The sequence below is a fragment of the Henckelia pumila genome, chromosome 2 (genome assembly GCF_033568475.1).
Source record: "Henckelia pumila isolate YLH828 chromosome 2, ASM3356847v2, whole genome shotgun sequence".
NCBI classification, from domain to species: Eukaryota; Viridiplantae; Streptophyta; class Magnoliopsida; order Lamiales; family Gesneriaceae; genus Henckelia; species Henckelia pumila.
The window spans coordinates 18,766,892-18,781,282 of record NC_133121.1 but is presented as its reverse complement, the minus strand read 5'-3'; the positions used below and the strand labels follow the sequence as shown (position 1 = coordinate 18,781,282).

Sequence of the window (14,391 nt, the reverse complement as noted above, 5' to 3'; positions counted from 1 at the left end):
TTTCGAAAAATGACATAACCACAATGTAGAGTAATGCACTCACAATATCCATCTCTGTTTTCAACAATAAATATATAATATCAACATTCTTAAAATACATATATTAATGTTGTTGTTCGCAAAACGTCTACTTCCCAAGTTTCTTCACTAGTATTCATTATTTATATATATTATCTAAATATTTCATAAGCAAAACATAGACAAAAAAATCTGTTTTTATTTTTTAAAATATGTCTGCATTTTTTATATTAGCTTCAAGTATGTATTAATAAATATTATATTGTGTATGATTTGGTTACTAATGAAAAAATAAATTCAAAATTATACTAATTAGAATAATTTTTTTCTAGGTAAGCAAATTGATAATAAATTTATCTAATAATAATATAATTTATTGATAATATACTACATGCAAAACATAGAAAATAATAATTGTTTTTATTTTTTTAAATATATCTGTTTCGAGTATACATTAAATAATATTATATGATACTGTGTATGATATGTTGAAAAAAGTATTCAGTTGTCATGATTTATTGATAAAATATGATATTTACATGATTTATTGATAAAATTATCCAGTTTTCATTATTTTTTTCGCAATATTTTATCAATTTTCTTACCTAGAAATAACATATTTTATTTAGTATAATTTTGATTTAAAAAAATAACATGAGTTTTCAAATTTAAACTAGACCGGAGAAGAAGTCAAAGAGAACAACAAACTGAAAAAATAAACTTGACAAATTTTTTATTTCCTACACTACTCTACAATTCAAAATTACGCATGGACAATTATTACATCCAATAATCCCCCTCTAATAATTGAGATCATTGCAATCAATGAAAATCAAACTCATGATCTTGGCTCTGATACCAATTGTAGGACCGAGCGCTAGACGTTTTACCAAAAGTTATAGTTGGTGGTAATGGTGTAACTCAAATCTTTTAAACTGCACAACAGTACAATCTTCATGGTTCGATCGCTCTACTACGCAGGGACAATTATTGCCTCCCAACAATTATAATATATTATTTATTTAACAATAATATTTGTGATTGTTACTCAAACTTTATTTAAAATTAACTTGAATATTCAAATTATTATTATTATTTAATTATTACAGTAACTACATATTTATATTATTATTCGATTTCATTATTTTATACTTAATATGTCATTTAGTTATTCTTCGGGTTTGACAATTAAAATTAGTGAAAATTTATTAATTAATATAATATTTAAATTTTACTCTAAATTTTTTACAGATTAATTTTAGAAATTTTAATTATATCCAATAATATTAATATCGTATTACTGATAAATATATGCATATATTCTAAAAAAAATGCACTTCTATTTCTAGTTTCTGTTGCGTGGTGTTACGAAAAAATATAGACACATAAAGTTAGTACAAAAGTAAATTTTGATCAATTTACGCGTTCTTTTTGTAAAAATATTATTGACGTTCAAAATTATTAATTGTTTTATTTTAATTTTATTCTTACATTAAAAAATTAATTAGTATATATCTACATGCGTAAATTGCATTCGAGTTACAAGTCAAAACGGGCCGGCGGGACGGACCAGCCCGCAACCCGCCACTAGGCGGGGCGGGGCGGGGCGGGGCGGGCTGGGAATTTCCCAACTCATTTTGGGCCGCGGGTCAGACGGGCCAACCCGCCAAAATATTAAAAAAAATTCAAAAATTCCAAAAACTAAATTATTTTAATATTGAACAAAATATATTAACAATGTTACACAATAAAAAATATAAAATGTCATAATTGAATAAAGCATATAAATTTTTGATGTTACATGTTATATTTTGAATAAAAAAATACATTTTTAAATAACATTAATAATATAAATATATATTCAAACATAAAAAAATAATAATATAAGATATTAATAATATTACAAATATTAGTTTTAAAATTTTAAAATCACATTTTTAATAATAAGTGTTTTTATGCCTATAATTTTTAAAAATAAAAAATTTATTTTTTTAAAAAATCTGGCGGGCTGGCCCGCCGGCCCGTTGGCCCGCCCCGCCTCAACCTGCAGCCCGTTTAGGCCCGCCTCCAAACGGGCCTGTAAAATGATAACCCAACCCGTCAATTTTTTATGGCGGGGCGGGCTGGCCTGGCGGGCTCACTAAAATAAATAATATAATGCAAATCTATACTGAAAATTAATTTTTAAAATCTGTGATCTTCTCAATTAATTCTTTAACGAAAATAAGTATTTTTTAATTTCTGATTTATTTTGTCTCGTATCATTAAGTTAATTGTGATAATACTCTTCTAAAATAATACCATTTAACTAATACTCCTTATCACAAATTAAATTAATTAATTTTCTATTTCTAAAATACTTACATCAAACTATAAATTAATTGTGTACAATTTATCAGTAATATAAAAACAAAAAACGTAACGAAAAATTTTAACTAAATTAAACTTATTTTAAATATTATATTTCAACAAAATTAACAAAGAATATAATTTTTTTTTTTTTTTTTGACATTGGGGGTGGGGGTTGTAGGGTCTTGAACTCAAGACATCTCCCATTTTTGGGAGGTTGATGCCACTTAGGCTAGAAGCCTTGGGCAATAATATAATTTTTAACAAATTTATTACGATAACAACTTGTTTACGACGCAAGAGGTAACATCAACCGACAAATTAAATTAAACCACGACATTATTTTTAAAAAAACTTAGAACAAAATATACAACCAAATACAAAATCATAACAAAAAAATTAGGACAACAAACTTTAAAATTTAAACATAGATGATGCTTACCCTTAACAATATATACGAAGAAAACAGTGAAGAAATGCAAACATAATTCAACCGACGAATTATACTCTGACAATTTTTTTAAAAAAAATTAGAAAACAATATACGACTAAACAAAAATATTGTAAGAACAAAATATTATCACTATAAACAAAATTTAAACATTTCGATACTTACCTCTGAAAATCAGGAAGACGAGAAGAAAAATAAAACTGGGACCAACGATCGATTGAATATATGGAATGGCTGTGAAGAGTTTTCGTGGGTGAATGAAGGGAATGAAAATCTTCTTGAGGTGGGTGATAAATATAGGGTTAATTGCATTAACACTCCTAGTGAAAAGTCTAAAAAACATGAAACATCCTATGTAAAATTAATAACATGTTAGATCTTATATTTTAAAAAAATTAGCATAAAAATCGTTATGAAAATGTATAAATGTACCCGAGTATAGGGGTGGCAAAAATTCCCGAAATACCGACCCTTTCCGAATCTCATCCTATTACCGTCCCGAAAAAATCCCAACCCGAAATTTTCCCGACCCGAACTTTCGGGATTTTTTCCATCCCGATTAATATCGGGAGAGGGATCGAGAATAAAACATTATCCCGACGGGATTCCCGACCCGTCCCGAAATAATATAATAATATATTTTTTAATAACTTTATTAATATAATAAGCTAAATATTATTAGGTTTCAAATCATATAAAACTTAATTGTGGACTTAATTCGCATAATTTTTATTGTTGAAACGATCAAATTATAAAATCACGAAATAACATTTTATTTTTGTGTATTTTTTTAAAAATTAATTTAATAATTTAATTAACGATATTAATTCATATGTATAATTATCTAATTAGAACAAATATGTAGAACAAGACTTAAGAGATTAATTAAAAAATTTATTTAACAAATTTTATTTAGTAATTGTATCCGAACATTTAATAATAATTATCCGATACATTTTTTTTCTTAACAAAACTTTGAAACATTATCCAGAATATTTTAATATTATATGTTTTAAGTAGAATATTTTAATTATATGTTTTTGAACGAATTGTTTCAGGTACGGGATCGGGAGAAAAAAAAATTTCTCGATTTTTTTCGGGACGGAAGTTGGGTTAGGGGGTTTACAGGATGAGTCCCGACCCTATTCCACCCCTACCCGAGTATGTATAACATACAGATGAAATATGCTACATTTTAGAAAACTTAGGGATGCATTAACCTATTAATATTTTTTATGAGTTTTTATGACTTTTAGAATTTTCATATGAGAGATTAATGTAATCAGCCCCGATAAATATATACTGGGGAATAACATGGAAGAAGAAAAGAGGCTTTACAGGCATTACCCCCATAATAGATCTAAGGGTTATCATTTATCAATACATACAAGGTCCACTAAAAAATAATGGACCTCACATTTATTGATAAATGTCAATCGTTAGATGTGTGTCAAGAGAGTCAAGGGCGAACCCAGAAAATTTGGTCAGTGGGGCACAATTACGGACAGAGCTATGTGTTGTTACACCCGGGTGGTCTCTTGGGCGACCTAATTTTTTTTCTATTTTTTATGCATTAAAGTTAGTCAACTTTGTCAATATTTTCGTGAATAATTTTAAAAATAAAAAGATAAAAGCTCAACACATAAAAAAATAGAGAGTTTAGAAAATTTTAGTTTGGATAGAGATAAAAATATGACTCCGTTATTGGATACAATTCGTCAAACAATCATGAATGTGCATTTTATATCAACTAAAAGACGGCCAAAAAATTTAAAACATTATAATCAATTCATAATAATTCATTATACAATTATTTGATGAGTTATTAAACATATTTTCTTGGGAATATAATACATCATTATTATTTAAAACTAACATGTATCATATTTTATTTTATTAAAAAATTAATATAAGTATACATTAATAATTTTTTAAAAATTTGAGGGAGGCCCATGCCTCTCCTTGACCCTACATGGGTCCGTCCCTGAAGACAGTGCATGTATAGGTAGGATCTAACTTACCGGAGAGAGGTTTGTTAGCCCGTGAATTAAGAATCCGGAGCAAAAGGATTTACCTTTTTTTTTGGGCTAATTGCATTAATCTCCCATGTGAAAAGTTTAAAAGTTATAAAATCCCCTAAGAAATATTAATAGGCTAATGCATCCCCCAGTTTTTTAAAATGTAACACATTTCACCCCTATGTTATACAAACTCGGACACATTTATACCCTCTCATAGGGGTTTTTATGCTAATTTTTTTAAAACATAGGATCTAACATGCTATTAATTTTACATAGAGTATTTTATGTCTTTTAGACTTTTCACAGGAATCTGGATGCAATTAGCGTTTTTTTTTTAAACAATAAATTTACTTGATTAAAAAAACAAATTCCCGGATTCAGTTTGCATTTTGCACTATATTTATTAACTTTTTAATTTTATATCATAGGGTTTCTATTCTCGGCCATTTTCTTCTCTCCCACTTATACGCTCTCTCTCTCCCTCCCACCGACCCCCACCGCCGCCGCCCCTTTTCTCTTCGTTTCTCCGGCGTCGTTGCTCGTTTTTCAACACTAAATATATATTTGGGAAGCTCGCAACTAGATCTATCTTACGGTATACGTATATTTCATTTTTTTTCGCTTATTATTGACCCACCCGCGTGTGTGTATATATCAGTGTGTGCGTGTGTGTATCAGTGTGTGCGTGTGTGTGTTCTCTGTGCGTGTATCAGTGTGTGCGTGTGTGTGTATTGTGTGTACTATGAGTGTGTGAATATTATGTGTGTGTAAGGGGATGATTTTTTTATTGGAGTCCGATTCAAAAATATGATAATTGTTGTATATTTAATGTAGGTTCGAAAGGTGCATTGATTTGAGTCATCGGTGGTTCGAATTCCACAAGTTTGCTCGATAAATTTCTAAAATTCATATATATAGTTTAGTAATAATTTTTGAATTACTACGTAATACAATTTGAATTTTTCCATGTTCGATGACTTCAAATCGTTAACTAATTAGAATTCATGGGGCTAATTCTAGGTTTGGACAATCTTTCACTTGAGCTAGCTTGAACTAACTTTTGAGGTTGACTTATGCTTACTAAATGACATCAGAGTCAAGTTCTGGTTCCATAAGAGACATTCTCAGTTCATGGGGCTAATAACAGTATGACTCTCCCATAAGAGACATCTGAATGTAGAATAAAATATTTGATAATAAAAATTTAAATTTGTAGATTTGAAAAATGCTCCAAAAAAAAAGGACTAACTTAAATTTAAAATCGAAAAAATATCCTTTGATAGAATAACTCAATGTTTAAAAAAAAAATGAAAGAAGATTTACTCTAATTCAGTATTTGATCCTGCCCATGTTAACATTTTCCGTTTTGAACTATCTCAAATTCAGTTCTTGATCTTGTGTTGGTGGGATTTAGGTGAGGAAACGATGAAGAAAGGAATCCACCCACAAATGCAATGGATATCGTACGTGACCCAAAGCGGGAGGCTGGTGAACGTGATGATGACCAAGATTCACCAGGTTGGCAAGGCGTACCATTTCCGAGCAAAGCGGCAGATGGCTCAGAGCATCGGGCAGATCGCCAAGTTCAAGCGGCGATATGGGCAGAAGGAAGAGGGAGGTGAAGACAAGTAAATTTGCTGAGAATGGCTTGCACATTGTTTGGGATTCTGGTGATGCAGTAGCATGGTGTTGCCTTTGAATATTGCCACTTTGGACAAAAAATAGGAACTTGTCAGCTGTGTTTTAAGGTATATTTTGACCAAAAGATCAGTCAACACTTGTGTCAATTTGTATTTTGATTTTCAAAGTAATCACAAAATGTGGCGCAGCTAACCAACTGCATTGAGTAAAAATTTATGTTTACATTTCGAGTGTTTCTATCTTAATGTTGTGATCAAATGTTAACATTTGAATTCTCGATGCACGATGTGCATTGAACATGTTGCTAGCATATGTGTAACCCCCTTGCTGATTTTCTTGTCTCTGCGAGCCTATTTCGAGCAACACCACGAATTCTGTGAGGCTGGCTGAAAGCTATTTCTAATTTAAAAGACGGAGTTTTTTTTTAATCCAATAATTTATCTCCTACGGTGGAATGTAAAGGAAATTATATTGAAGAGCTTATGATAGCTTTTTGTTCGAGCAACAACTTTTAAATTATATTCTTTTGAAAAAGAACTCGAAAATTCAAAACAAAAAAAAAATCTAGAAAATTTGACTTCTTGATTATTTATATTTTCTTATCTTATATGCAAGTTTAAAATATTTTCTTTTTTTTAAAATGCGAATTCTAATAGTGTATTTGGTTACATGAATTTTATGGAATTTGGTCCATTTTAAGCATTGATTTATGCGCTGAGGCCCACGAGCTTAGAGGCCCACCGACTCGGTTATCATTCTTCATGCCCCATTAATATATTTTTAAAAAATAATCCCATACATACATGGAAAAAAGTCGTGTGGGAGAGCTTTAATAAAAGAATTATATTATAGTATAATGATAAAATAATAAGTATATAGTTGACCTACTTTTGAAAAACTTCATGATGTGTCCAGTTTTTATTTGAGTTTTTTGTTGGGTATAAACACACTCATAATTAAGACCGACCCAACCGCAATTCATGTTCAGCCCAACGTGTATGTGTTCCAAATTTTAAACCCCCATTTTTTTTAAAAAAAAAATTTAATTTTCGGGTGTGGGCAGAGGTAACCAACCCGTATCTGATGAAAAATAAAATAAGCAAATTATACTTCCATAAACTAAAAACATAAAAAAAAAAAAAAGCCTCGAAAAGCGTTAGAATGGATGAATTAGGATAACAACTAATCTATGGTAGGAAAAAGTTCGATTCTCTCTATCCATATCAATATCTTCTCAAGTAAATATGATCAATAAGGTTTTTGTAATGCGGTTTTTATCTAAATAATGTGATTTATATAAAGATAATTTATTTATCAAAACGCACACTGAAAATGATAGCAATAGTCAAGAATAAAAATATTTGTTGAGACATGAGATGTGATGATTAACTTTTATATATGTGGTAAACTTTAGTTTCTATACACTTGATAATCCAATAGGAACATCCCCCAAACTAGCTCCAATCGAGATCATATTCTCCAAATAATACAACATTGCGAAAACCCCAACACTACAAAAAAAAAGGGAAACATTGCGACGGTATTTTAAAAACCTTTGCAATTCATTGCAACGGTTTTTTAAAATCGTCGCAAAATGCGACTGTTTAAGAAATCGTTGAACCTTACGACGGTTTTTAACTAACCGTCACATACAAATTACAACAGTTTTGATAAACCATAGAAAATTGCGACAGTTTAATAAAAACCATCGCATAAATATTGCAACGGTTATTAAAAAACCGTTGGAACATCACATAAAATAAATATACAATTCGACGCTCTTTGCTAAACCGTCGCAATTATTGATAAATATATATATCTGTATTATTATTATTATTATTATTATTATTATTATTATTATTATTATTATTATTATTATTATAATATATATATATATAATATTTATGATATTTATTTTTTAATGTACATTTAAAAATATAACTGTAAAATAATATATTTTGAAAGTGTACACACTATTGTAGCAATTTATTTGTGACATTAACTAATTAGAATTCATGTGGCTAATTCAAGTTTTGGACAATCTTTCCTTTGAGCTAGCTTGAACTACTATTGAGATTGAGTTATGTCCAAATTTATAATCTTATTAAATGACATCAGAGTCAAGTTCTGGTTCTACCTTTCCTTTTTCATCATCTTTAACGATAAGACTCTCTCATAAGAGACATGTGAATTTAGAATAAAATATTTGATAATATAAATTGAAATTTAGTTATTTGAAAAATACACCAAAAGAAATGACTAATTTAAATTCAAAATAAAAAATATCATTAAATAGAATAATTCAATGTTTTGAAAAAAATGAAAGAGGGTGATATTCCACAACCAGAGTTGGGGCTTCGCCAAACTTAATGTGACGGTCAATGGTTTCCATAGAATACGTAATTGTGCTATTTGGATCTCACAAGTGATAAAATGCCATTCAATTACTTTTGATTTTATTTTTAAAAATTTATAAACCGATTTATTTTTAAAAATATTTTTATATAAATTATAATAAAATACTCATGGACTCATAGACTCGCAAAATTCTAACCCTAAAAGACCAACATATCTATCCAACACAAAACTGCAAAATTAATCATCTAGCCCATCCGGTCCTAAATTGCAAAATTCAAAGCTCGTCTCTTATTCGTCTCTCTGCCTTAGTCGCTTTATCTCTGAAAAGAAGTTGATTTCCCTTTGATAAGGTTTGATTAACATTCATTGGAAGAATTGATCGTGTCTTCTTAGATGAATTTTCACCTGTTTGCAATATTTTTTTGTGACGTTTTTAATGTGAAAAGTTTATAATTTTCACGGTTTTGCTGCTAAAATTCAATTGCATAAACTTTTCTCTTATATTGTTTTTGCTTCAATTCCGTCGGCGGACTATGTAACCCTAAGCATATTTTAAGTTTCGAAACAACATGAAAGTATTTGATAAAATGCCACACATGATTTTGTGGATTAGCTTGACAAAATCAAGATCCGAATTGTACATCATATACTAAATCCAATTCATATTTACACTAATTCAGTATTTGATCCTGCCCATGTTGACATTTTCCGTTTTGAACTATCTCAAATTCAGTTCTTGATCTTGTGTTGGTGGGATTTGGGTGAGGAAAAAAAGAAGAAAGAAATCCACCCACAGATGCAATAGATATCTTACGTGACCCAAAGCGGGAGGTTGGTGAACGTGATGATGACGAAGATTCACCAGGTTGGAAAGTTGTACTATTTCCGAGCATAGCGGCAGATGGCTCAGAGCATCGGGCAGATCGCTAAGTTCAAGCGGCGGTATGGGCAGATGGAAGATGGAGGTGAAGACAAGTAAATTTGCTGAGAATGATTTTCACATTGTTTGGGATTCTGGTGATGCAGTAGCGTGGTGTTGCCTTTGAATAATGTCACTTCATCAATGAACTGTGATTCTTGGTTCACTTTGGAAAAAAAAATAGGAACTTGTCAGCGGTGTTTTAAGGTATATTCTCGCAAAAAGATCAATCGACACTTGTGTCGAATTTGTATTTTGATTTTCTAAGTAATCACTAAATGCGGCGCAGCTAACCAACTACATTGAGTAAAAGTTTATGCTTACATTTTGAGTGTTTCTATCTTAATGATGTGATCAAATGTTAACTTTTGGATTCTCGATGCACACGTGCATTATAGTTGTCTCTAGAATATGTGTAACCCCTTGCCGATTCTCCCGTCTAGCCTACTTTGAGCAACATCACGAATTCTGTGAGGCTGGCTGAGAGCTATTTCTAAAATCAAAATTTGTTATTGAGAAAACTGTATTTATTTTCCAGATCGCTCAATTGAACCCGAGTGGAAATATCGGTTGAGAAGATTAGTTTAGAGACAGAAATTGCAAAGCTCAAAACTGAGAATGATAAATTAAAAGTTGAGATTCAACAGTTGAAATCAGAAAATAAAAAAAAATGACTGAGTTGATTCAAACTTGGAATAAGTCTTCAGTTTTGTTGACACAAGTACTTGAGTCACAGAAACCAATAGAAGACAAAGCTGGTCTCGAGTTTAATGATAAGGATTGCAGTTCAACAATGTCAGTACTCAACCTAAACTGAACATATGCAAAGGAAAATACATTCATTTTTTTTTAAATCTATTTTATGATTTAGTTCTACCCAACTGACTAACACAATTGTTGCGGCATGGAGCAATGTCCAAAAATTTTGGATTGGATATGTGACTAAGAGTTCTTGTGCGAAACAAGACTGCAAGTTCAGAAAAGGTAAACACAACTCAACAACAGAGTTACATTTGAAAACTTAACTGTAAAATAATATATTTTTTATAGTGTACATACTCTATTGTAGTGCGACGTTAACTAATAAAAATTCATGAGCTAAATCTAGGTTTGGACAATCTTTCCCTTGAGTTAACTTGAACTAACTTTTGAGGTTGAGTTATGTCCAAATTCATAATCTTATTAAATGAAATAAAGTCAAGTATGGTTCCACCTTTCCGTTTTCATCATCTTTAACAGTAAGACTCTCTCATAAGAGACATGTGAATTTAGAATAAAATATTTGATAATAAAAATTAAAATTTGGTGATTTGAAAAATAAACCAAAAATAAAGGACTAATTTAAATTTAAAATCGAAAAATATCCTTATATAGAATAATTCAATGTTTTAGAAAAATGAAAGAGGGTGATTTTCCTCCATCAGAGTTGGGGCTTCGCCAAACCTAATGTGACAGTCAACGGTTTTCATAGAATACGTAATTGTGCTATTTGGGATCTCACGAATGATAAAAGACAATTCAATTACTTTTGATTTTATTTTTAAAAAATGATCAACCGATTTTTTTTAAAAATATTTTTATATAAATTATAATAAAATACTCATGGACTCATAGACTTGCAAAATTCTAACCCTAAAAGACCCACAAATCCATCCAACCCCAAATTTCAAAATTAATCATTTAGCCCATCCGACCCTAAATTGCAAAATTCAAAGTTCGTCTCTCATTCATCTCTCTGCCTGGTCGCTTCATCTCTGAAAAAAAGTTGATTTCTCTTTGATAAGGATTGATTGACATACATTGGAAGTAGTGATCGGCATTCTTAGATCAATTTTCATGTGTTTCCAATTTTTTTTTTGCGACGTTCTTAATGTGAAAAGTTTATGCTTTTATTCATGAACAATTACTGATTTTCGTGCTAAAAATGAGATTTGTGATAAAAATTGCACGGTTTTGCTTCTGAAATTCAATTGCATAAACTTTTCTCTTAAATTGTTTTTGCTTCAATTCCGTCGGTGCTTGATGTAACCCTAAGCATATTTTAAGTTTCGAAACAACATTTTGTATTTGATCAAATGCCACACAGGATTTTGTAGATGAGCTTGACAAAATCAGGATCCGAATTGCACATCATATTCTAAATCCATTTCAGATTTACTCTAATCAAGTATTTGATCCTGCCCATGTTAACATTTTCCGTTTTGAACTATCTCAAATTCAGTTCTTGACCTTGTGTTGGTGGTATTTGGGTGAGGAAAAAAAGAAGAAAGGAATCCATACACAGATGCAATGGATATCGTACTTGACCCTTGCCGATTCCCCGTCTATGCGAACCTACTTTGAGCAACACAATGAATTCTGTGAGGCTGGCTGAGAGCTATTTCTAAAATCAAAATTGGTTAGTGAGACAACTGTTTTTATTTTCCAGATCGCTCAATTGAACCCGAGTGGAAATAACGATTGAGAAGATCAGTTTAGAGGCAGAAATTTCAAAGCTCAAAACTGAGAATGATAATCTACAAGTTGAGAGTCAGCAGTTAAAATCAGAAAATATAAAAATGATTGAGTTTATTCAAACTTGGAATAAGTCTTCAGTTTTGTTGACACAATTGCATGAGTCACAGAAACCAATAGAGACAAAGCTGGTTTCGGGTTTAGTGATAAGGATTGTAGTTCAACTAAAGTCAGTACTCAACCTAAACGGAACATAAGCGAAGGGAAATACATTCATTTTTTAAAATCCAGTTTAGTATGTGAGCAATGTAGTTCTACCCAATTGACTTACACAACTGTTGAGGCTTGGAGCAATGTCCAAAAATTTGGGATTGGATATGTGACCGAGAGTTCTTGTGCGAAACAAGACTGCAAGTCAAAACAAGCTAAACAAAACTCAATGATGGAGTTACATTAAAAATATAACTGTAAAATAATATATTTTTGAAAGTGTACATACACTATTGTAAGAATTTATTTGCGATGTTAACTAATTAGAATTCATGGAGCTAATTCTAGGTTTGGACAATCTTTTCTTGAGCTAGCTTGAACTAACTTTTGAGGTTGAGTTATGTCCAAATTCATAATCTTATTAAATGACATCAGAGTCAAGTTCTGGTTTCACCTTTCCGTTTTCATCATATTTAACATTAATACTCTCTCATAAAAGCATGTGAATTTAGAATAAAATATTTGATAATATAAATTGAAATATGGTGATTTGAAAAATACACCAAAAATAAAGGACTAATTTAAATTTATAATCGAAAAATCTCCTTAAATATAATAATTCATTGTTTTAAAAAATAAAAGAGGGCGATTTTCCACCACCAGAGTTGGGGCTTTGCCAAACCTATAGTGACGGTCAACGGTTTCCATAGAATACGTAATTGTGCTATTTTGGATCTCACGAGGGATAAAAGAAAATTCAATTACTTTTGATTTTATTTTTAAAACTTGGTCAACCGATTTTTTTTAAAAATATTTTTATATAAATTATAATAAAATACTCATGGACTCATAGACTCGCAAAATTCTAACCCTAAAAGGCCAACATATCTATCCAACCCAAAATTGCAAAATTAATCATTTAGCCCATCCGACCCTAAATTGCAAAATTCAAAGCTCGTCTCTTATTCGTCTCTCTGCCCTGGTCGCTTCATCTCTGAAAAGAAGTTGATTCCACTTTAATAAGGTTTGATTAACATTCATTGGAAGAATTGATCGTGTCTTCTTAGATCAATTTTCATCTGTTCGCAATATTTTTTTGTGATGTTTTTAAATGTGAAAAGTTTATGCTTTTATTCATTAACAATTACTGATTTTCGTGCTAAAGATAAGATTTGTGATAACAATTGCATGGTTTCGCTGCTAAAATTCAATTGCATAAACTTTTCTCTTTAATTTTTGTGCTTTAATTCCGTCGGCGGACGATGTAACCCTAAGCATATTTTAAGTTTCGAAACAACAGGAAAGTATTTGATAAAATGCCACACAGGATTTTGTGGATTAGCTTGACAAAATCAAGATCCGAATTGTACATCATTTACTAAATCCATTTCATATTTACACTAATTCAGTATTTGATCCTGCCCATGTTGAAATATCTCAAATTCAGTTCTTGATCTTGTGTTGGTGGGATTTGGGTGAGTAAAAAAAAAAAGAAAGAAATCCACCCACAGATGCAATGGATATCGTACGTGATCCAAAGCGGGAGGTTGGTGAACGTGATGATGACGAAGATTCAACAGGTTGGAAAGTTGTACCATTTCTTAGCAAAGCGGCAGATGGCTCAGAGCATCGGGCAGATCTCCATGTTCAAGCGGCGGTATGGGTAGATGGAAGAGGGAGGTGAAGACAACTAAATTTGCTGAGAATGATTTGAACATTGTTTGGGATTCTAGAGATGCAGTAGCGTGGCGTTGTATTTGAATAATGTCACTTCATCCATGAACTGTGATTCTTAATTCACTTTGGACAAAAAATAAGAACTTGTCAGCGATGTTTTAAGGTATATACTAGCCAAAGTAACAAGCGACACTTGTGTCGAATTTGTATTTTGATTTTCAAAGTAATCACAAAATGCGGCGCAGCTAACCAACTGGATTGAGTAAAATTTTATGCTTACATTTTGAGTGTTT

The 14,391-nt window shown here is 30.8% G+C and overlaps 1 protein-coding gene across 1 annotated transcript; it reads left to right on the top strand.

The window, feature by feature from the left end:
• The first annotated feature begins 5,266 nt into the window (after positions 1 to 5,266).
• On the top strand, positions 5,267 to 6,725 carry LOC140884481 (uncharacterized). Its single transcript, XM_073291255.1, has 2 exons — positions 5,267 to 5,434; positions 6,254 to 6,725. Exon 2 carries the CDS (start codon positions 6,265 to 6,267, stop codon positions 6,469 to 6,471), a length of 207 nt encoding a protein of 68 aa, XP_073147356.1. The 5' UTR covers positions 5,267 to 5,434; positions 6,254 to 6,264; the 3' UTR covers positions 6,472 to 6,725.
• The last annotated feature ends 7,666 nt before the right edge of the window (positions 6,726 to 14,391 follow it).

Coding starts and splice junctions, on each gene's coding strand:
- LOC140884481 (XM_073291255.1), top strand. CDS start 6,265: ATGAAGAAAGGAATCCACCCACAAATGCAATGGATATCGTACGTGACC.